The 25001-nt window shown below is 32.6% G+C and overlaps 1 protein-coding gene across 1 annotated transcript in view; it reads right to left on the bottom strand.

The window, feature by feature from the left end:
• LOC143053737 (uncharacterized) overlaps positions 1–25001 on the bottom strand; it is a 69709-nt gene that overhangs the window by 43853 nt on the left and 855 nt on the right. The window contains exons 3-20 of the mRNA XM_076226520.1: positions 23712–24053; positions 22210–22320; positions 21610–21738; positions 20263–20601; positions 19634–19735; positions 18391–18636; positions 17210–17329; positions 15908–15946; positions 11027–11189; positions 9264–9433; positions 8917–9067; positions 7142–7281; positions 6692–6796; positions 5503–5823; positions 4087–4206; positions 3463–3617; positions 2487–2700; positions 1209–1361 (exon numbers count right to left, since the gene is read on the bottom strand). Coding sequence (XP_076082635.1) covers positions 1209–1361; positions 2487–2700; positions 3463–3617; positions 4087–4206; positions 5503–5823; positions 6692–6796; positions 7142–7281; positions 8917–9067; positions 9264–9433; positions 11027–11189; positions 15908–15946; positions 17210–17329; positions 18391–18636; positions 19634–19735; positions 20263–20601; positions 21610–21738; positions 22210–22320; positions 23712–24053 — 3120 coding nt within the window. The remainder of the gene's footprint in view (positions 1–1208; positions 1362–2486; positions 2701–3462; positions 3618–4086; positions 4207–5502; positions 5824–6691; positions 6797–7141; positions 7282–8916; positions 9068–9263; positions 9434–11026; positions 11190–15907; positions 15947–17209; positions 17330–18390; positions 18637–19633; positions 19736–20262; positions 20602–21609; positions 21739–22209; positions 22321–23711; positions 24054–25001) is intronic.

The following is a 25001-nucleotide window of genomic DNA, read 5'->3' as shown; positions in this document are numbered from 1 at the left end:
TTTAAAAAAAATTACTTTCATGACGTCATTTTAAGAATTTTTTTTTCTTGACAAAATTTACATAAAACGACGATTTAAAAATTCAGAAGTTCAAACTAATAAAGCCAACCTCTCATTTAAAGGTAAAGGCAATGTTTGCCATCATTTCTTTTTAAAAAATTCATACACTTTCTTCGTTAATTTGTGGAAGCAACATTCGGCCCCACAAGAAATCTTAAAAATGTATACATTTTCAATTGATTTACCATAAACAGCATGGTAGACAGCATGTGTAAAGTGAAATTAAATAAACGGTAACAATCTTAAAAGTAATCAGAAAGGTGCCAAATTTACAATGTGTTGTTTTTATATTTAAAGCATTGATTTGAGACGAAAAAAAATAATTTTTTTTTTTCATTTTTTGAGATTTCAAAAAAGACTTTTTTTTTTTACCAAAAATTAAAAAAAAAAACCCCATTATGAACATAACTTAATTAACATATTGAAAATGTTTACACGAATTTGGAAATTCATTTAGTACTTAGAAAATTGTGTGTCGATTTTTCATCCAATTTCCCGCAAAACAAATTTGCACCCTATGATCGTTAACACGAAATTTAGTTTCTTTCCGGCAGGTTTTGATTTTCATTAATATATGCTCATACATTGAAAATGAAAGCTTTTTGAAATAGTCTATCTCATTTTGTTTTATATTAATACTCTTTGATAGATTTTATTCCAAAGTCGTGTATCGTTTTTTTGTTGTTGTTGAATAGTATATTACCTTAGCCGTATATATGTTGGCTCAACTTTTTGAAATAGTGGGTCCTCAATGCTCTTCAACTTTGTACTTGTTTAGCTTTACCACGTTTTTGATCTGAGCGTCACTGATGAGTCTTATGTAGAAGAAACACGCGTCTGGTGTATTAAAGTATAATCCTGGTACCTTTGATAACTATATACCATTTAATCTACTATGTATATATTTGTTCTTCTTTTACAAATGTGTCATTTCAACATCGATCGGTAATGTAACGTATAAGCTTTTTTTCTGTCTTGGCTTTGTGTATTCGGCGATAAATTAAAAGCAAGTGATGTTTTCCCAGTCGAAGCACCGTCTATCACAAAGTGAAGGGTCGAATGGAATTTTCAAAGTCCGTTATTACCTTATGTTTATAAACATTTTTAAACGCTTTTCAATAATAAAACAAAAGCAAACAAGAACTTACCGTTGCCTGTTTTCTCTGTATCATCAATTATTGGTACATTCTGTGTAAAATTATAAGCCAAGTTGTCTGTTTTCCAATGCCAAGAAAAACTAGAATCGGAAACTTTCGTATAATGACAATATGTTGCCGATTGGAAATCACATGAAGCAAAATCTGAAATATGATGTTTCGGGTAAAAATATTAATTGTTATCAATCAATTGAAAATATAGAAAAAGAACAGGTTCATGTACAATTGACTATACCGCATGCAACTATGAACAAATACAATGCAGGTGGCTCGGGTGATTTCCAACATCTTAGGTTTTGAAGAAGCGAAAAATAATTGTTTTAGATTTTTATGACGTGTGCAAATTTTCAGAGAAATATTTAGTTAATGTGTAAGACGGTTAATGACAATTATTTTAACGGCTTTATTTAAAAAAACAAACCCAAAATATTTTTGTTTAATTCATACTTGTACAAATAAGGGTTGATAACTCAAATAGAAGGGAAAATAACTCAGATAAAGTTATCTTAAATAGAAAGTGTTTCAATTTACCTATCTTAATATGTAGCAAGAAAATGAGTCTTTTTGTTTTTCTAATCTTCAAGCATGTTTTAAGAGCTATCTTTTCACATTTTATCTTAAAATTCTATGGTGTATATTTTTTTCATCACATAACATTGGAATTTTCATGCATAGTCAATACAAAATCTTACAATTTTGATCAACTTGTAGCGTGAAAAAAGTCCGGTGGCCAATACCGTGTATTAAATTTTTGAAAAAAGCATGATAAAAACTTCATTTTGACAAATTATTGAAATATTTTATGGATGTTGATAAAGACGCCTCAGCCACCTTAAATAATATTGGCTTGAAAATATAATTACGCTATTCCAAAGTTATATTCAAGATCGTGACTTGAAATCGGGAATATGTCAACGAAACAACAACCCCCCAAAAAAGAACAGACGGACCTTATATTGCCCCCTAATAAGAAAATGTGTACTAGTTCAGTAAAAATAGACGTTGTACCAAACTCCAAATCATATATATCAACTAAAATTAAAAAAAATAACATAAAAGTCTAACAAACGCAAAAGGCGCCTGACTAGAGATAGCTGCAAAAATGCGGCGGGGTTAAACATGTTTTGTGAGATCTCAACCCTCCCCTTGACCTCTAGAAAATGTAGTATAAAGAAACACAAAACAAAACGCACACTAAAACTCAGTTTAAAAGAAGTCTAAGTCTAGTATAATGAAGGCAAATATTTATTTTGTTTTTTTTATACTTACGTGGACAACCTGTTTCGATCAATTCAACATCATCAACATCTATATCATCTAGATATGAGGAACCTCTTGTTGCAATAAATTCAATATCACCATTTGATATATTCCCTGTTCTGCTATATAACATTGATACACAAACCGGTTCCCATGATCCATATGTGTTAATGTTGAGACTCTCGAAAATCTGCTCTGTTTCTTCATTGTAACTAAGTTTGATCTGTAGCATTTGAGTTAAAATATACATTGCAAGGTATGTATGTCAAACATGTTAATTTGATTGTAATCATAGAGATTTTTGCGTGTAAACTGTTGGTATACATCAATAAGACATCACATAATTCAACAAAAAGCATCAACATACGAGCTTCATCAATATTTGTTGAATGTTACGCTATACGACCAAATACAGAGACTACTAGAGAGAGGCACAATATACAAAAGGGAAAATCAAACTCAGAAGTCAGAAATAACAATACAATGGCCTTAAACGAAAAAGACAAAAAAAAAAAAATAAAAAAAATAACAGTTCACAAACACAATAAAGAAAACTAAATACTGAGTTACTCGAACCACCAAAAAAAAAAATACGTTGGAGTGATCTCTAGTTATCTTGCAGGGTATGACCTCATAAGTTTACCAAAGTTATAATATACAGATTTATTAGATATCTTGATAACTGATACGAATTTATTTGTATTAGTTGCTCTTACAGCTTAACAAGTTTTAAACTGCATATTCATTTGATTTATGTCATATTCGTGAACGTCCATTCGAAATTTGAAAGTTATTTGAATTTAAGCTTCAAATGTTGTTTAATTTCGTTGCATTAAAAGCAATTTAAACTAAAGGATTTGATTAATAGCTAAAAAGGTACAAATGTTCAATTGAATGATTTGATATAATTTTGTCTTATGCTCTATTTTCTGTTGTTACGAATCATATTCAAATGATAAAAAACCCGACAGATTAATCATTATACCTGTAAAGAATTAGACACTGAACTGTTTGTACGTGCTGCTGTGTTTCTGTACTTGAATTTCATGTTCTTCTTGGATGAAACATTAAGTCGCATGGAAAATTTCGCTTTGTCGCCGAGCTTTCCAAATAGTGCATCAGCTCTCATAAATTTGTTTTCTGTGTTATATATTAAAGTACATTCTTATAACATATATATGATTATATAAATCCTTATTTAAGTGGTCTCGGTCTTGAATTACATTACATGTTTGATATACTTATCTGCTGAATTTATTATCTAACCACAAACAATCATTACTGACATTTAAACCTTGTCTTTCCTCATGTCCATGTAGTGTCATCCGCATTTTGATAAATATATTGATAATTTAAAAGAAGAACATTATAATGTTATACAGAACACATTTCATGATATGTAGTGTGCAGATTTATGGTAGCCTGTTCGTCTGAGTTCGCAGAGTGTTTGTAAAGAAAAGTAAATGCAACAAGAGCATGTAGAACTGATATGAATATTTTATTTGGAAATAATGAATGTACCTTTCAAACAAAAACATTCAATAAAGAACTGGTAAATCAAGTAAATAACATGTATATATCTATAATACACCGAATAACATAAAATTACCTGTCGTGTTGTCATTAGTTTTTATCCACTGAAATGGTATTGGATCAGCAATTGATGTTGAACATTCAATATTTACATGACATTTCCTATCGAACTGACATGCGCCGTAGGGAAAAGGCTCTAATAGAATAAAAGAGTTCTAAATCAATAACCGTTTTATATATATACTAGGCAAAAAAAAAAGAAACGTTACATTGGTTTTTAATTTGAAAATATCACATATATTAATTTCAAATATTGTCATGATTAAAAGTAGTAACCTGAATGATTTATCTATCAAATTTACTCATTTATAAAAATATCGGAAATGACTTGACGTCATTTTCTGATTTTAAACAAAAAAACATTTTTTTTCAAAAATTTACCTGTATAGAGTTGGAATCGAGTTATCCTTTTTGTCGTTTATTGTGTCGAACACGATTGTTAAGGGAGTTCGCTTCTCAGTTTCAAAGTAATTAACTTTTTAAAACACTAGTGTATGTAGATAGGGGACTGATAAAGGAATCCAAAGAGCAAAACAAATATATAGGCCACCGTGCTTGTTTTCAAGATATTAGTTTTCAAAAACTGTTAAAAAATAATTAAAAATTTATAAGACTTTTACAGATGCTTATCAATATAAATGTAAAAGATTTACAAAAAGAAAAATGGGGGTCACTGGGCAAATTTTTTCAAAGCATTTCAATGGATCAAACCAGAGGATTCCAAAAATCTGAGAAAAAATATCAAACATGACAAGCCAGCTTCCTTAACAAAAGGTCGCATTTAAAAATTGAAAAAGTTACACGTAAAACAATGCCCCGTCTACGCCAAAATGAAAGAGAACGAGCTATTGGAATATTGGCAGCAGGAATGACTCAAGTGCTGGTTGCAAATCATTTTAATGTCTCTAGAATGACTATTGCAAGGCTTAAGACTCGTCTTAGATATACTGGCACAACAAATGATCGCCCCCGTAGTGGCAGGCCACGTGAAACGACGTTTCTTTTTTTGCCTAGTATATATATCACATAGTTTTATACTCTGTTGCATATTCTGTTCCTATCTGTTTAGATTTGTGGAAAAGTCTGAACCTTCATGTAACTGCAAGATCTAATTATATTTGGACCCCAAAACATAAACCTTTAACAACAATTGTGGAAAAAAATCAGGGAAATCCATTGAATGAGCATTCGTAACTGAAAACTTATAGCCCGTTAGTAATGCTAGTTCCCGACATGATAAAACATATTAAAATGAAATCAATATCATTACATGTACACAAATCTATGAATCGTTGTCATAAGTAAGATAAACATAATGATTACTTGATTTTTTCGACAAGATTGGCAATGACGAACGAGCCTCTGGTATCTTTCGCCCCTCTTTCATACCCATAAAACATTTAAACATATGCAGCTTTTGTGACGAACTTACTTGGACATGGTTCCGCTTGATACATTTTTATATCATAAACATATGCCATAAGACTGTTACTAGAAATAGGTATTAAAGAATATCCTGTTACGATCAAACGTCCAAGTAGTGATGGTGGTAAGTCTATACATGCACTTGTTTCATCAGAAACAGCATACCCAAGATCAACAATTGTATATACTGTATATAGCCGGAAGTGTAATCTTTGAGTTGATGACAAGATCTTAAACTTGACTCGTATACTGCCACCAGACATTGTTGAAAATGGGTTTGATATCAATTCTGCTGATGTATTACCGTTGTATGAGTACAAGGCATACCCTGAAAATAAAGTTTTGATAAACTATTTGCTACATGTTAATCTATATTCCTCAATGTGTGGTTTCCCAATAGAGTAACTATTTCATCTGCTCATAAATTATTTTATTGTCAATTAATCTCAAATCTATAAATTCTCTTTCAGTGGTTCTTTTTGGTGACTGTTATATCAATTTTCTTATGATTTACGTTTTTGCACTTAATAGATCGAAAATCATGTTAACTTTGTGAATACTCTTCTGTACATTGAAAAAGCGGAACGTGTTTGTGGCCTTTTATTTTTCATGGGTTTAATTTATATATTTGTGAATAGGTGTTAGTTCAAACAATAGACACGAAACATATTGCTTTTAATCAATGCTAGAAACAAACAGAACTATCATTGAAGTAATGTACAAAATGAGACTATCCTAACAAACTTTCAATGTTGATAAACACAGTTGTGAGATAGGGATTTGCAGTATAAATAGTTTGTAGTAGATTTTGGTATTCTATCATATGTAAATATTTTTTGCTCCGATATAAATTTTAGATTTATCAAATTGTGTACACAAAGACAAACATAGGGGCCTTTACCATGTTTACTCTTGATAAACACTGTTTGACAACGGATTAGCACATTTGTTTCTGGAATCATTTTTAAGATGCCATCTACCTTTTTTAGGGTTGAGTATATGCTGCCTGATCATATTTTTGTCTTTTGTTCTTTGATATTTATATTATGATTTTTTTTGTCAAAATGTTTTGTTTTTAAGACATTTTTTGGCACGCTCCTTTGATATTTTTATTACTTTTTCTCAATAAAGGCAACAGGAGTATATATTGATTCAAACGTGAATTAAAGCAGTTATGTCCTGAAGATCAGCCCTACCGTTATTGACAAGGGACCATCCATTTCCATAGTTATTGGCTCTATAAGAACATACTCCTTGGTAGTTATATCCAAACGTGCAGTCAATCCCTTCATTATCATCAACTTGAAATGGAAAAATACTGAAAATTACACAACTTCCAGAAAACATGCAAACAAATGTAAGTTTCAATAATTCTTTTCCTATCTTTTAAGATTAAGGCTTTACCTCAGGAATAGATTACCTTCGCTTTTTTTGGCAAACATGTTTGGTCCTAAATGCTCTTCAACTTCGTACTTTATTTGGCCGATTTAAAATTTTGGATTCGAGCGTCACTGATGAGTCTTTTGTAGACGAAACACGCGTCTGGCGTAACTTCAAAAATATCTTCGAAGATATGTCTTACAATTAAAATCATTCTCTCATATTGTTTACAAAAATAATACATGTATGTTTAATGTTATACCTACCACACTTTACTGCAGATAAATAATAATTAGAAGTTATAGGCGTAATCCCACAGTCGGTAAGCTGTGTTGTTGCTGAATCACAAGCTACTTCATGATAAGATAAACCCGATTCATAATAACTGTTCTCGTAAGTGCCAGAGCTAGAATATAAATAATGTTTAATCTGTATTCGGTTTCAGTTCTCTCAATCTTAAAAACAAAATGGCAAACAATAAGATACTTTAAAGACAATTTTATTTTAATGTATATACATGTATATTAAAAATTGCATAAAGTTTGATTATATTTGTTTGAGTTTTTGGTGTTGATTTAAATAATACTCATTTAAAAGACTACTGACAGTTATGTCATTCACAGTAAAGTATTGACAATTATGAGCACCTTCATGACGCCATTTCCAGATAGAGGGGATCGCCAGTAGTCTGCATGATTAAAGTTCACGAAGCGTATTCATGATCGTCATAAGACAGGCTAATTTAGGAATATTTATTGTTTCGTATGTTCATAATAACAATTCCCTAATAACAGTTTTGTTTTATTTGCTGAATAATTCGTGCAACAAAGCATCGTATTGTTAACCGCTCGCTTAATACGGGAAGGAGGTGCCGATGCCCATAAAACCACGAATGATGTTCACTTACATCAACTATTTTTTTTTAGAGAAAGTGGTCTATTGAATGAAATAAAGATATTCATAATATAAAAAGAAGGCAATGCAGTGAATAAAAAAAAAAACAGCCACAATTTAAAAAAACAATTCCAAAAATGGGAGGAGACTGTTTGGTTATTTAGTTTGGTAATGACTATCATTGTACTTTAATTGACGTAACTGCTTTTATTGTACATTTATTGTAATGACATACAGTAATATTGCGCTCATATCATAGAAAAAACTGATCATATCATTCAATTTGATAACAACGAGTAATAATGAAAAGCTAAATAACGGTTTACAAAACATAACAAACAAGAATGTGTCCATAGTACACGGTTGTCCCATCCGCACTATCATTTTCTATGTTCAGTGAACCGTGAACATTGGGTAAAATCTCTAATTTGGCATTTACTTGAGAAAGATCATGTGATAGGGAACATGTGTACTAAAATTTAAGTTGATTGGACTTCAACTTCATCAAAAACTACCTCGACCTCGACGGAATTTTACACCGTTGTTGAAAATTTATACATTCATTCGGCTGCGCCTCAGGGTGTATGAATTTTCAACAACGGTGTAAAATTTTGTACACCCCTGATTAGACCAAAATAACTAATAGAACATACTAAATGTCTAATGATACCTTAGTTGTTTAGTTTGTGTTGCTTTTCCTGAATACCAAATCCTAACATTGCTATCAGATAGTTAATTATGTCTTAAGACATCCAAAATAGCCTTCACTGTGGGGTTGGGTGACAAACAAAGTTCAAAAATGAGTATACATACAAAACACAAAAATGGTAGGTCCGAACTGTATTGCGATATAACGTTGGTATTTACAATGGTAACAAGAAAATCTTGAAAAGAGGTGTATGGTGCAAAGTTGTAACGTGTATGGTGTAATGGTACAAGGTGTATGTTGTAATGGTGTATGGTGTATGGTGTAATGGTGTATGGTGTTAGAGGGAAATTTACACCATCCAAGGACTGTAGGTACCGGCCAAAGACATCTCACAACAGCAACATAATCACAGTGCATATCCACAATGATGTTGTTAGAATATTTTTTATCAAACATAAGTTTGTTCAAATAAATACTCTAGAAGATATTCGCACTTACCTGTATCCCAAGTACTGACAGACCAATGTAGGACAGTATGTTTGCTCATTACAGTAAAGATAACCAAAATGCCCATTGGCCACCATTTCTATTATCCCATCTCTCTCTGATATTGTTGGTATAATTGCCAGATGTGAAATGTTCACTTCAACTGTAATCAATATTAGACAAAAAATCGAATATCATGATTAATTCTTAGTATGTAAGCAGTAATGGACTTTCTTTGGAAAAAAATCGCTTTTCGCTATCATAATAAAATGCTTTATTTGTACTTGTAGAAAACAGTGAAGATAAACACTATTTATTTGAGTGTAAGCATGTTTAAATTATAACTTATATATCTTTACCTCCGCATATTACAGATGCATCTTCACTATGTCCACAGTTATGGGACCCCCATCCTCGGTTGGTACATTGTGCTATAGTTATTTCACTCCCAACACAGTTTACATCGTCTAGCCAAATTTGACCACTTCCAGCTCCATAATATGCACGTTGTTTAGCAATAGCACCATTACTGTTAGTAAGTACAATATATTTGACAAACACCACAGTGATATAGTTATAGTAGTTTTTAGTATTTAAAAGTAGAGAAAATACCAGTCTTTCAAAAATCCATAAGTTCCTCCAAATAAAAATTACGAGGGGATAGTACTTTGTTAGATATATGTTCATTGATTCTGTCCCTCTGATATCTTTCACCCTCTTGTGGCAACGAATGTCCTGACTTAATAATGTAACAGCTATAAATAAATTACGTTCCTCAAAACCTAAATAAAGGCAATAGTACTAGTATACCGTTGTTCAAAAGTCACAAATCGATTGCGGTAAAACAAATTCGGGTTTTAAATTAAAACCTAGGAAAACACAACAACTTTAAGAAAGACAACAAAACAACAGAAACACAGAAGTACAACAAAAAACAAGCGATAATGCAACATACATAGAAAGGAACTATTAGATAATAAACGACATTCTCCTGACTTGGTCGTGACATTTTGAGTAAAATTGTGGTTTGAATCTGGATTTGTGGGTAGCCAAAAATCGTGCTTTTATGGCAATGTTGCATATACAATGAAATATAAAACATTACATGACAGGAATACAGTACAAATAAATGCAAGAACATTGAGGACAGAAAATATATAAATAAATTATATAATAGTTCATTTCGACATGTTACATGTGTTAACCACAGAATATCAAGTAAACCGTAAAATATTTTCGGACAGTATATAAAAACAGCATAATAGATAAGCAACTTATAGTTGTGAAAAATAATCCCGTAAAAAGGGCAAAAGAAACATCCCCGTTCAAAATGAGACGATTTTCAATGGGGAACGGAAAATCGTCTCTTTTTTTTTTGTAAATCTGGGTACATAATTTCCGGTATAACTGTAATAATGAATCAAGATTTATTGCAGGCTATATCAGATTTTGATAAAGGTCGTTTACTATGATAAACTTCTGTCGTATATTTTGAAAAATCTTGATAATTCAAAACAGAAATATCCCAAAAGGTCATGGTACGTGTTTTGTTTTTGTTATTGATCATTTGAATGTTATTTAAAAGGATATTTGCCATATACTGGTACCCGTGTATTTCATTAAAAGCAGTATAACCGATCACAATACTTCCGATATATAACGAATCAAATGTCAAGTTAAAAAAAGTGTCGATGCTTTATGTGTTTACTGTGAATGACATTGTACACGTGCAATATAAATTTTAATTACAAAGTTCTATTCAATCGATCTGATTTAATAATAGCATTTACGTTATCATAACTAAATTTCTAATTTGAAGCAAGTAAGTCATATTGAATGTCAAACCACAACTTAATACAAAAAAGGCTTTTAATCAATGAACACACCTCTGAAAATTATTTTTCTGAAAACTTAATGTAATTACGTCCAGTGTTTTGTAGGGTTCTTTTTGTGGAAGCAGAACATTGATCACATCTAGTTTGAGTAGTGTTTACATTCAATTTGATCAATTATATATACATTGAAGTTTAAGTATGTTCTATATTAAGTTTATTAAAATTCATTGTATGCCTCAGAACACAAAGAATAATTGGTAACACTTATGTACCTAAATATTAATTACCTTTTCTTCCCAAGCATACGGCAGATAACTTGAGCATCATTGTTGTCCCAACCGTCATCACAAATTGTCCCCCACTCGTTATTATAGAATATTTCTACACGACCTTCATGTTCACTGCTGCCACCAACTAATCGTACTTGTACATCATTTGTTATCTGACTTTCTAAAATATTGATTTATTTGTTAACTTTTTGTATCGAACATGTTGGAGAGATACAATGCAAGTTTTGCTCATTTTGATTGTTGACAATGACTACGTTTCCAATTATAAAAATTAGAAGTCCTTTTGAATTCTGAACACTCGACGTTTCTCTCATTCCCGTGTACACATTCCTGCATGCGAAATTTAAACATCATTAATATTGCACATGTTACACTTGCTTAGAAGTTTTTTTTTATATAAAAAATCTGTTTATTATTCACATTTTTACACCGATTCCATATCGATGTGACGTTTTTCTTTTCCATGTGCCATTCATTATTTTCATCAGGTTCATGTGCAGATATGTGGTCTTTGTAGTATTTTTTTTTTTGCGTTTTAATTTTTGCATAAAAAACTATTCTGAAGGTAAGACTACGGACTAAATTTTCTAACACATGTTTTTGTTTTTCTAATGCCGAAAATTCGATACCGTGCATATTTGTCGGATTATTTTACACAAGGCATTTAAGCCTCAGTCCCACTAGACCACGATCGAACCACGCTCATCGCGATCTTAAATTAATTCAGATCGTCGTGAGGTCTCGGTATGAGTGACATGAAAATGTTAATTGTCGTTGTTTTCACGATGATACTACGTCCCCGTTACGCTTCTACAACGATCCCGCTATGATTATCATGATCCTATAAAGCTAGGTTCACACTGCCGATCACATCAACTCAATCAAGACAATTTATGAGATCGGGAGACTGGTCTGACTCAATCGACAAGGATGTTCGGGATAGTCTATCTTGCTCGTCATCGATCTGACTTTCTACCCGAGAGTTTTTGACATGTCAAAAATAATCGAGTGAGGACCAAGAAGCAAGTCACTCGAGAAAAGATCGATAATTCATCGAGTATCGGTCGAATTGATCGGGAAAGGATCGTGTAGAAATCGAGTTTGGTCGGAATACAAAAATTTTACTGATCAGTCCTCGATCATTTCGACCTTTGCTTGACTAATGCCCGATCATTTTCATATTAACTCGACCAGTGTCTGATCGCCTCCAGATCACTGCGACTTCTATATTTATTTTATCACAGACCAACTCTTCCAATACCCGATCCCTTCGCGACAAAATTCGACCACTCTTCGATCTCTACTCAGCCATACACGAGAACACATGACTGCTACACGATTCTTTAAAAGTGTGTGCAGATCTGATAAACTTTTATAACTCTGTCTTTACTTTTGCAAGAAGAGGTAACATTTTAAAAGAGAGGCAAGACAACAAAGGAACAATCAAACTCAAAGGTTGAAAACAAAGTGATACAGCCATAGAAAAAAAGAAAACCGACGGGAAGACGAACAGCAGTCCACATAACGTAGAAAGCTAAAAACTTAGCATCACATAACCCAACCAAAATTGGGATTAACTTATGTGTTCCGGAAGGGAAGAAAATCCTGCAATTATAGAACCGGCGGATTTTTCAAAAATATTTGTGCAATTACATTCATTTTCAGACTGCTGATGACTAAGTTATCTTTCAAAGTTGGTTTATAGGAAAATCAATACTATATTGTACCTGTTTTATGGGCTATTTTCCGTTTTGTCTGTCGTATATGTCCGTTTGTCTAGAAATGTTTGTAGTGTAAAACAAAGAAGATGTGGTACAATTGCCAACGAGACAGCTCTTCGCAGAACACCAAATGACACAGTAATTATTAACAACAACTGCAGGTCACCTTACTGTCAATAGTTTTCATTCGAACTTTTTACAGGTGAACTTTTTGACATAATTTCACACAAAAAGGAGATTTTATTTTTATTTGGATCGAATTTCTTTCTTACACTAACGATACAAGCAGTTCAGCGTGCACACATTTTGATCAAGTGTTTCGAACATACTTTTGCAAGGTTTGCATAAACTTTGACAAACTATACACTCGCTGCAAATGCGTCTACAGTATGTCGTTTGTCGAATTGTTAATTCAAACAATGCATTTCTTTTAAACTTTAACATTAAATCAATTATCTAAACGTGTTTTTGCTTGTCATAACTCAACAAATTGTCTAAAATTACTTAAATTCAGGTATTATCCTCCTTTCTTTCATAAAATAACAGCTATGAAAGAAGGGTAATACCTAAATTTGAGTAGTTTAGACAATATTTCTTTTAAAGCACCACATGTGGTCGTCGTGTCAGCCGCTGCCTCACCTAGATTTCTCGGCGCCCGTTGCTGTCTACACCTTCTTGTTCGTCTTTTATGCACTCTTCAAGCTCCGTCACACCTATTAATTTATCCCTCTGAGCTCTTACCACCTTGCCTTCAAATCCAATTGCTTTATTTCTATTTAGATATTTTAACTGTATGATTCCACTCGGACTTTCTACTGAATATAACCAAAGAAACGGAGAATGTGTCCATTGGACACTGATAAAACCCCAGTTAGCATATATAACATTATAAAGGGTCATTACTCAAGAACGGCCACCCAAATTCGCATTTCAAATGTGTTTTATGGTAATAAGCATTTTGTATACGGCGTTTCATTAATTTTGATTGAGGCAACATAAAATCATAGACCGAAAACTAATATTGTTGAGACGTACGCATATATTTACGGACTGACAAGAGTAACACGTAATGCCCTCTCCGAAGCGGCGGGGAATAAAATATTCGCACGTTTTAATACTAAGATTTTGCATACCCGACCAATTCCCGATTATCCCTTCGACCCATATACGATCAAGTCGATCTGGTCTGGTCGAATTTAGACTGAGATCGTGAAAAATTATTTGGTCTTGAGCTAGTCGAATAAAGATCGTGTAAAGATCGTGAATTGATCGGAATGATCGAATAAGCATTCATTTTGTTGTCGGGATGGAGTCCAGATAGAGTCATAAGGAGTCGTGAATTGTCGAGTTAAGGTCGTGTACAGTCGGATAGCAGTCGGGTAGAAGTCGTAAACAGGCCCGATCAAGAATTCGGTTGAGCTTGGTCGTGGAAATTTGGACAGTCGGGATCATCGAGTTGATCTGATCGGCAGTGTGATCACATTATCGCTACGACCATACCACGAGCTATCCGATTGCAACACGATCTTACCAAGTTTATACTGCGATTATAGCCCGTTTTTACCACGATTATACTACGTTCATACCGCAATCTCACTACGTTCTAAGCAATAACGTCAACATCGTGTTCCGTATCAATACTCCGCAATTTTGCGCCTGTCCCAAGTTAGGAGCCTCTGGCCTTTGTTAGTCTTGTATGATCTTTTTTTTAGTTTCTTGTGTTTAATTTGGAGTTTAGTATGACGTTCATAATCACTGTACTAGTATACATATTTTTAGGGGCCAGCTGAAGGACACCTACGGGTGCGGGAATTCTCGCTACATTGAAGACCCATTGGTGGCCTTCGGCTGTTGTCTGCTCTATGGTCGGGTTGTTGTCGCATTGACACATTCCCCATTTCCTTTCTCAATTTTATGTTCCATTCCTTCTATTGCTGATTAATACTTAGATTTCTTGGAAACAACACAGTAATGCCACCAAAGATTACCATACCAGTTGGATGTGTTGATAACGGTAAATGTTGAGGCTGAGGGAGCTTTGACAGTAACAAATCCTGATCCAGCAGAGATGTCGGACCAAACAATTTAACCTGAATCACAACCAGTTGCTGGTCCATCAAGCTCAAATCACGATGTTTTAGTGAACAATAGCAGAGATGACACTGATGTGTCAAGCATGGTTGTGGTGCCTTAAGAGAAAAAGGACAAGAGATCCAAATTGCAAACAAACAAAGTAAACTTTGAGGTGCTTTGATATATTTTATGTGAAAATGACAATGAGCATGATGGTCGTAGTATGAACGTAGTCATATCGTAAGAAGATCGTGATAAGGACGTCATGGGCGTGCTATATTCGTACTATGGTCTTAAACAGCGTGGTGCAAACGTGGTATAGTCGTAGTGGAAGCGTAGTTGGGTCACTGTGAGAACGTAATTGTCGTAGTAAGGTCGTAATAACGTCGCTGTGACATCGTAGCGCAGTCTTTCCGAACATAATCGCGCCTTTGCTCCGCTTTCGCTACGATGGTATTGCGACCTTTTCGATCTTACAACGACCTTACTGCGCTCTAACTACGCTTCTACTACGACCTGATTTCGCTACGATCACTCCACGATTGTTTTGAACATGTTCAAAGTTGGCCACGCTCATCACCATCTTGAAGACCTCAACACGACCATGATGCGACCTTACGATCGTCAAAGTTTTCAATTTGTTCTCAGATCGTAGTGCGATCGTGGCCTAGTGGGACCGCCGTATTCACAGTGGAATTCTTTACGCCAAAATTTTAATAGAATGCAGAATAACGTTGATTGTGATTGTTCAAAGGCCTGCAGTGACTTTTATTTACTAAGTGGTATTTTACACAATTTTTTGGAAATCTTTTGCTTGTAATGATCTCCAAAACTGTGTTTCTGCCTCATAGCTGTTGTTTCGGTTGCCACTGATGAGTTTCATTTCAACAAAACTGACATCTGGCTTAAAAGTAAAAAAATCAAGTCTGGGATCTCTGTTGGATTGTCATATTTACATCGTGTTGTAATCTGTTTGATAGATTTCTAATGTGCAATTATACCACTCATTCTTATGGCATAATACAAGTGTAATTCACGGTTATTTTATATTGACTGTCTCTGCGAATATTGATGGCAATCTTACCTGTAGTTGTGGCCTTTGTACTGTAATTTGCAAAGTAATCTGAAAAAAGTCTTAAGTATTAAGATCGTTTGACATGTTATATGTTTTTTATCATTTCAGTTAAGGTATAGCATAGGACATACTCTCGTGCTTACTACAAAATTGCAATACAAATGTATTTCTTAGTAAAAAAGTTTAAACCTTTAACAGTTTAGAAATGTAAATTGTAGGACGTTCGATTGTCTATAATTGTTTACATTCACTTTGTTTGAACTTTGATTAATAGTTGGGTCATTGGCAATCGTATCACATGTCCTTATTTTTATATTGTTTAATGTGTGATGTCTCGTGCATATCAGTGTGACGTCTCGAGCATATCAGTGACGTCTCGTGCATATCAGTGACGTCTCGTGCATATCAGTGACATCTCGTGCATATCATTGACGTATCGTGCATATCAATGACGTATTGTGCATATCAATGACGTTTCGTGCATATCAGTGACGTCTCGTGCATATCAGTGACGTCTCGTGCATTTCAGTGACATCTTGTGCATATCAGTGACGTCTTGTGCATATCAGTGACATTTTGTGCATATCAGTGACATCTTGTGCATATCAGTGATATCTTTTGCATATTAGTCGACTCGGTGCAGATTGACATAAAACGTGACGACGTTGCCTGTTTACATGGTTACATGACGTCATTGTTTCATATAATTGAGTATCGTGTATTTCCATGATTAAGCGAAAAGTGTGAAGGAAAAGCTTTAAATTTCCGACAAAATACACGAAGTGATAAGTAAAAATATCGTACAAACATAGATAAACTCAGATAAATGAATCAGCCTTCTCAGTGTCCGTTTGTCAACACTTGTATGACTTTATTGAATCAAAATAATTGCATCAACATATCGAGTTTTCGTTAGGAAATTGTTTGATAGAGCTTTACAGAAAAGGTTCCTTTTGAAATTTGTGATGAATATAAATTAAACAATATGGTAGTGGAAACTTCGTTTAACAAAAACGATGTCAATTTTGGAGATATTAAGTATTAAAATGCTAGTTAGAATTGAACATCATTGTCATTCATTCATTCTGTTGAAATTGGGGTGATATTGTGGAAAAATATTGTTGTTTTGTTTTAAGGAAAAAAATTGAGACAAACAATCACAAACAGTCACTATCTGTTTGAAATGATTTTCATTAATTTTAAATTTTCTTTGTTATCATCGTCAATCTGTCATTTGACTTGTTAAACATGTTAAAGGAAAAGGTAATTTGATGTTCACTGACTTGGATCATCAAGTATTCATACACATACCTGGTAATGTAATACATCTATCTTCGTCTCGTAGTATTCCACAGTAGTAAATTAAATCATATTGGTTCGACATTGTAGCGTTGTAATCACAGGTTCCGGAATATAATGTTTCAAATGCATCTAAAAGTATATTGCAAACGGGCATCAATTTATGTTTTTTTTTATTCCTTTGCCAAGTTTTGATTACATCTTCAATATCTTCTATGAATGGTCATTCATTAGATAGTGAGGAAATGGAACTGAAAATCTTCAGACAAAGAACACATATAATCTGAAGAGACCAATAGTCTGCATAGTTCAGGAATACGGTATACTGCGTTAAAGATGGTACAACATACTGAAACTGACATTGAAAATTTCAAAGGGAATTCAATAGTTGAATGAGAGAAACTGTAAAATAACAAAAATACCGACACCACAACCGAAAGTCCTTTATCAAATGACAAAATCGAAAGTAAAAACCCACTAAACGAACATAAAACACTGTTAACCTACATTGTATCACTATGACGGTCGTAAATAATTCCATTATATTGACAACAATGTGTAAGAAAAGCAACCCGACATTACATATGAAATGTCAAAAATTGAAATGAAGCAGTCAATTTTGTGTTCTAATCTCAATAATTATAGAAAACAAATATGTCAACAAAGAAAATATAATACACATGTAAGTCAACACAGAAACAAAAAAGTATGTTTTGACGATTGGAAATTTGTAATTTGAACGCGTGTTATGTATGTCTGAGTAAATGTTTCATAAATATTGTTTGAAATTAAAACGTTTACAATTTGTTTATATAACTATAATAATATCATTATATTGTTGTTGTTATAGTACATTTCAACAACATATCATTATGGCGAAACAACCAGTACCTTATTGACGCAGAAATTATCACGATAGTCTGAAACAGCCATGGTTATATTTGGCAAAACATTTTGGAATTTTTAATTATGACTGCTCTTTATCTTTTATTTTTATGTGTTTTCTTTTTTTGTTGTTGAATGGAGCGCTACTGATGTACAAAATTAAAAAGCTTGTACCTTTTATAAGTTCTCACAAAAATTTGGTAAATATTTTATTAGCAAACAAACAAATTCCCCATTTCCATTTTCAATTTTATACGACATTTTTTGCACGACATTATTTGTTGACGTTAAAAAGATCATAGACTTACCGATACAACTCTTTTGACAAACTTGCTTGGTGTCACCACTCAGACATACAGGGAATAAAGTAGAACACATCAGATTTGTAAATAGCATTTCACATGCACGAACAGAGTGTCTAGACTGACTATACATGTAGTTCCACATTGTGAATACTTCATTATAATCCTGATGACCAAACACATTGGGAAACATTGTGAACGTTAATCCAAAATGGCTAGTACACACCGCCGTGTAATGTTGGTAACAAGTATCTGTTAGTATAAGATAAAGATTGATGGCATTTAGCTTCTTTAATATGATCATATGTTGTAATAAAGGTGGTACCTAACACTACAGGGAGATAACTCTGTAAAATCAGCAGAATGTTTTGATGACGTTGTGTTCATAGGGGAATATCGAGCTTCTCAATGATCAAAATAAGTGTTTGTCAAACTGCTATATAACTAGTGTAATTTTTCTGATTAAACGGTTGGTTCAAATTTTTTGAAATTTTTATATTTTTGTCAAAGGGTCAAAGTAAATAATTTGTCAAAATATTAAGAAAATTAAACGAGCCAAATTAAATTTAGTTAAAGTGTTAGGTACCACCTTAAACAGATGCTTCATAGTTTTTTTATGTTCATAATTGTATCATGCTGATACATATTGTGTTTTGTCTTGTTTTCAATCAAGACAGATATTATAAGTTTGATTGATGATTTCTTTTCAGAAACATCATTCATAAGTTATCGATTTTTTAAATGTGTGTTAAACATATTAAAATAATTAACCTCTTCAATGTATACGCCTATAACATACGCAATTATATGACTTTCACATTGATGGGAACTAAATACCTTCACTCGTATCTACTAGTAGAAAAGTGTTCTCTGATATGTTGACAATTTTCTTGGAAAATATTGTTGCCAAGGTTTCCTACTACGGATTAATAAAATGTAAATATAACAGATAACTTCATTGTGATACATCATATGCATTTTATAAGTTGTTTAAGAATTGCTCAAGATTACTGAAACAAATGAATCTGTCAGAATCGGTATTCATTGTCTATAAATTGCAGTTCGATAAATTACGTACGCGTATTACCAGTGTTTACAATATTTTATTCATGTTTAATCATAGGAAATTATGAAATTAGTAAACAACGCATTGTCTTGTCCGTCTTTTAACTTATGTGTTTGGATATCCTTTTGGTATTTTTCGCCTCTCTTTTATAAAATAAGTTATATGTCGAGTAATAGAACTTACTTGAACTTAAAATATTTGTTGTTGATTCTAGAGCCGAAGCTGTTGTTTCTTGGACAATTGCACTGGATGTAAGCCCTGATTCATATAAAGTCTCATTCGATTCTAGAAAAATAGGTCTAAATTGTTATCTCATTATACTGTTGTAATTTTCACCAATGCAGTCGAATGCCTAATAATTGAATTACATAGTTGCATACTATTCCAAAAATCAGTTTGGCCGAGGCAATCTTAAACGTTTATTTTATATCCGTATGAAATAAATGTCTAAGAATGCAAATGTTCTCCATGACATAAACAAGTGGATGTAATAAACTAAATTTTCATAGATTTTAACCTGCAGAAACAGAATCATATAGCACCTAGTGATGTTTCTACATTTGAGAAAAATATAATCGTACCTCATACTCCTTTAAGTGTACTAACTATGTGATAATCATAGAGCGTCAAAACGAGCTCTTATACACATAACCTTTTACGATAAGGTCAGAGTAATGAAAGAAAGAAAATTTGCATAGCTACACAATTATGAAAACTAAACGATTTTCCTAGTATATAGGGTAATAAAAGCGTACACATATTTTTTTCTAAGCGTGCTTCGGTAAACAAAAATTACAAAGATTTCTACTAACCTGCACAATTCCCTTCATACACGAATATTTCATCAATAGCTACAGCTGACATATGGCCTCCAGCAATAAATTTCAGAGAAAATTGTCCAGCTTTTACAGCAAATTCACCTTTTTTCCACTGCAGATTATCAACTACCTGATATTCAACCAATGAAAACACTTCCGTAAGTTGGAAGCTTGAGTTAGTAATAATTTTCAAAAATGATGACGAGTACTTGTGAGGTCTGACAAAAGCGTAATAAAATTCCACACATGACTGTATATTTGTCTGAAGAGATGGAGAATTCATTTCTTCGTCAGTGTATATTCCATGTAAGTTCCCTGCGTACATGTAGGATCCTAACAAACATGACAAAAGTATCAAATACAAAAGACCGATAATGTAATTCGCCGTTTCAGAATCTAATGCATTCTGGGTTATATTTTCAAAAACGTACACCAAAACGATGTGATTGGGTTACAAAGTCACAAGCAATTGAATTTCAACCAATTCATTGACCTGGCGCAATATATTTTCGGGTACAAACAACAAAATTACCCATAATCATTTAGATAAGAAAATGGCGAATAGTAGAATAAATGTGGCAAATATTATAATCAGATATTAATGGCTTTTTTTTTATAAATGAGGGCTTAATGTCTTGATATATGTTTACTGTTAATATATATCTACTGTTAATATATGTCTACTGTTACCATATGTCTACTGTTAATATATATCTACTGCTTGGATATCCCTATGGTATCTTTTGCACCTCTTTTATAAGAATTGAAATATTAGACATTTAACCATGATCACTTATAATTAAAAAGACTATAAATATATATATATATATATATTCAGTTTGGACTGAAGCCCATTTAAAAAGGCAGCAGTAGTATACCGCTGTTCAAAATTAATAAAACCCATAATTCATAAAATTCACAAAATTCATAATTGATATAGATTTTTTTGTTTTTATTCCTTATAATTATCAGGTTCTCATTTGAAGATTTTTGTTGAAATCACCGTTTTAAGGTGGCACTAAACAACCTGACTAACATTAATTTTGCTCCTAATACCACCTACAAAGAAACAACTTAATTCAATTGACAATTTCTCAGAAAAACAAATTCTGGTTGAATTTTATTTCATTTGATGAATACATGTAATTTTAATATGCTAAAAAAGAAAACGATGATAACATCGATGTCGAAGCAAACCCTCATAAGCAAAATATTTTTTATCAATTTACATACTTATGGAAAACACGACAGAGAGTGCACATTATTAAATTCAAACCATCTTGTTTAAATTCAACTAAATAACTTAATTTTATCATTATTGTCAGTAAAGTAAATATTTACCAGAAGAATTGTTAATGGTGTGATCCGGCAGGTAGAACTCAGACATGGAGTCGATTACACTAGGCCTCCAGGAGCCAAAGTCATATTCACAAAGAGGAAGCTCATTAAATGAACAGCTAATACTGTAATCTGCAAAGGTAGAAAATTACACTTGACATGCACTTGACAGAGTAAGCCTTTCATTAAAAAAAAAAATCATCCGTGTGCTTTCTGACCATTGAAATAATAATTTAAACGCGAGAGATTACTGTATTACGTGTGTGTGTGCAATTTGTCAACACTGCTTTTGTCTTTATGTAAAAAAAACCAGTCTGTTTCATCAACCATCAGATGTTAATAAAGTTATATGCTCATTTAAGATTAAAATATGAAGCAATATCTTTAACGAAAACAGAAAAAAGTCATACGCCTCTTTTTTTTAACTGTCACTACTATGTCGAATACTAAATTTATTTAAATTCGGGACCTCGGGATTTCAGGTTTTTGATCCCGGAATTTCCGGATCACTACACCTCCGACCCCCCTTTCTTCACGTACCATACATATGATTTCTTGGAAAACACCAAGACAAAATTAACGAGTATGTTAGTAAACTATTACCACACGATAATTCATCCTCTCCATCCGAGCAAGTCCATTGTCTATCACAAACATGCAGCTCAGGTATGCAAATATCATCAGCGGCACAATTGAAGTAACCATTTCCACAGCCTTATGCAGCATATAAGTATGATATCAAATTAGGACATAAAAATGTATGCAATTGTATTCTATTAATATCGTAGAAAATTAAAAGTCAAACTGAAATCTAATCGTAGTCAATACAAATATAAGAATTAAAGAAGTGGTTTGTTGATTCAAACATCTGCAATGTAGAGTGGGGTGCTCATATTCGCCAGGGACACAATTTCGCCGTTTTATGCTTTTGAGGTGTAAAACTTTAAAGGATTGCTGAAATGGAAGGAATATGCTGGTTTATTATCTTTTAATGACAAATGTGGTTAACCGTTGTCTCTTATTGATAAAGCACGTAAAAGGTGTATTTTGTTTGAATTATGACGGATATTTATATTGTACTCTTCTATCTTGAAGTTTCAAGCTGTCTCATTTTCTTATCATAATATTTACAGAATTAATATTACATTTATTCATTTTATATTCAATGAATCAGAAAAATAGACGAACGGCTTATATAATCATAAACCACTCTCATTGATATAGTTGGGATAAATTATAAGGTTTCTAATGAAAACCGATAAAAACATCCGTCAAAATGAAAAGTAAGCCCCTTTTAAAATTAATTACAACGACGTTGTAAAAATTGTAAAAGTTCATTTTATTTAGTAATTGTTTTGTTAAAAGTCACATGTACAATATTTCTAACATTTGTTTATACACAGCGAGTTGTCCTAATGAAAAAAAAAACGGTGCGGTTTATAGGATTGCTAACGTGACTATCATCCAACAGCGTCGACCTGACTTATGTGTAAGCAACATCAAGTTATCTTACTTCCTTTATAATAAACATACAGCCAGTATTTAAAGGTCCTTTTTACTCGTTTTCTAAATAGTTTTTAATACTATTTGTAACGTCTAGATAGGCACCTACGTTTTGATATTGTAATTATCCTGTGTCATAGATCAAACTTATTTGTTCAGTGTATTTGTATTTGTTTTTGTTTAAAAGTATTTTGATTGAGACTTAGCCATTTTAACTGATATTTAATAGTATGTCTTTTCATGTTGAAATGTTATGCTACCGTCTCAGGATAGGATAAAGGTCGGCGTCTGTTTAAACTTTTAAAGACGCTGCATTTTTGTCGTTTCACGTTTTTTATATATATAAGACAGTTGGTTTTCCTGTTTAATGTTTTATATTAGTCATTTTGACGCCCTTTATAGCTTGCTGCTTGGTGTTATCTACGGCCCCGTTTTGAAGGCCATACTTTCACCTTTAATTGTTAACTTTTTTCACACTGTTACCTGAATGGAGAATTGACTCATTAGCACTCATACCACATATGCGTATTTATAATATAAGCCATTAAGACAAATTAAAAAGTTGAAAAACGTTATTTAAGTATAAGGTTATAGCATCTTACCATCACCACATTCTCCAGACTGTATAGAAATATTATCTATTCGTAGATACCCATAGTAGTAGTAGGAATTTGGAAATAACATCTCAAAGGCAATACTGTAATTTCCAGCGGGAACGTTGATCCTATATTGTTTCCAAAATGATGTCACTTCCATACTGTTTATGGTGTGTAATGGATGAAGTAGGCCTTTACTGTCTTCTAAAGTTATCCTTAAGTTACCGTTGGATATATATTCTGATGATTTAGTCAAAAAGGACAAACATGACACTGTTGTTATAAATTCGAAATGAGACTGCAGTAAATGAAAACCATTTAAGTAGATTGATATATGATGATCTCCATCTGAAGTTGAGAAAAAGCTTGAGATTTCAAATGAAAAACATAAATCAAGGCAACAATAGTATACCGCTGTTCGAAATTCATAGATCGATTGAGAAAAAAACAAATCCGGGTTACAAATTTAAACTGAGGGAAACACAATAAATATAAGAGGAGAACAACGACACAACGGGAATAATAAAATTCAACACACACAGAAACAAACCATAATTTAACAATGGCCATTTATCTGTCTTGGTACAGGACATTTTAATAAAAAAAAAATGGGTTAAACCTGGCTGTTTGGCTACCCAAACTTCCCGCTTTCATGGCAATATATATAACATTAAAATGACAAAATGAAATGACAGGACTACAATACAAATAAATGAGAAAACATACAGGATAGAGAACCACAAAAAATAACTATCAAAAGGTACCGTGCTTATATTTTAATACGCCAGACGCGCGTTTCGTCTACATAAAATGTATCAGTGACGCTCAGATAAAAAGTTCGAAAGCCAAAACAAGTACAAAGTTGAAAATCATTGAGGACCAAAAATTGCAAAACGGTGTGCCAAATACCGCTTAGGTTATCTGTCTGGGATAAGAAAATCCTTAGTATTTATAATAGTTCATACTTTTGCAAACAATAAATTATAAAAGTGACTAAATAATAAATATACATTTTAACGCCGAAGTGGTGACTAGCTACAGAATAAAAACGAATACGTTAAACAACTTAAATCTGCACATGAAAAAGGGAACATCCGAACAAAGTATTATACGTTAGCCGAAGACATCGACGCACAAAAATGACGTCACATTTAATTTCCAAATTTTAATTTTTTTTAAAAACATTCCTATATATTATAAGTTAAAACAAAATGATTCAAGGTAAAACAATACAGCAACATAAAATATATTTAACAGAAATAAAAATAAATGACCCCATAACATGTTAAGTTAATG

The sequence above is a fragment of the Mytilus galloprovincialis genome, chromosome 12, assembly GCF_965363235.1.
Source record: "Mytilus galloprovincialis chromosome 12, xbMytGall1.hap1.1, whole genome shotgun sequence".
Classification (NCBI taxonomy): Eukaryota; Metazoa; Mollusca; class Bivalvia; order Mytilida; family Mytilidae; genus Mytilus; species Mytilus galloprovincialis.
The sequence above is the reverse complement of the archived record's forward strand: the minus strand, read 5'-3'. Positions and strand labels throughout refer to the sequence as shown.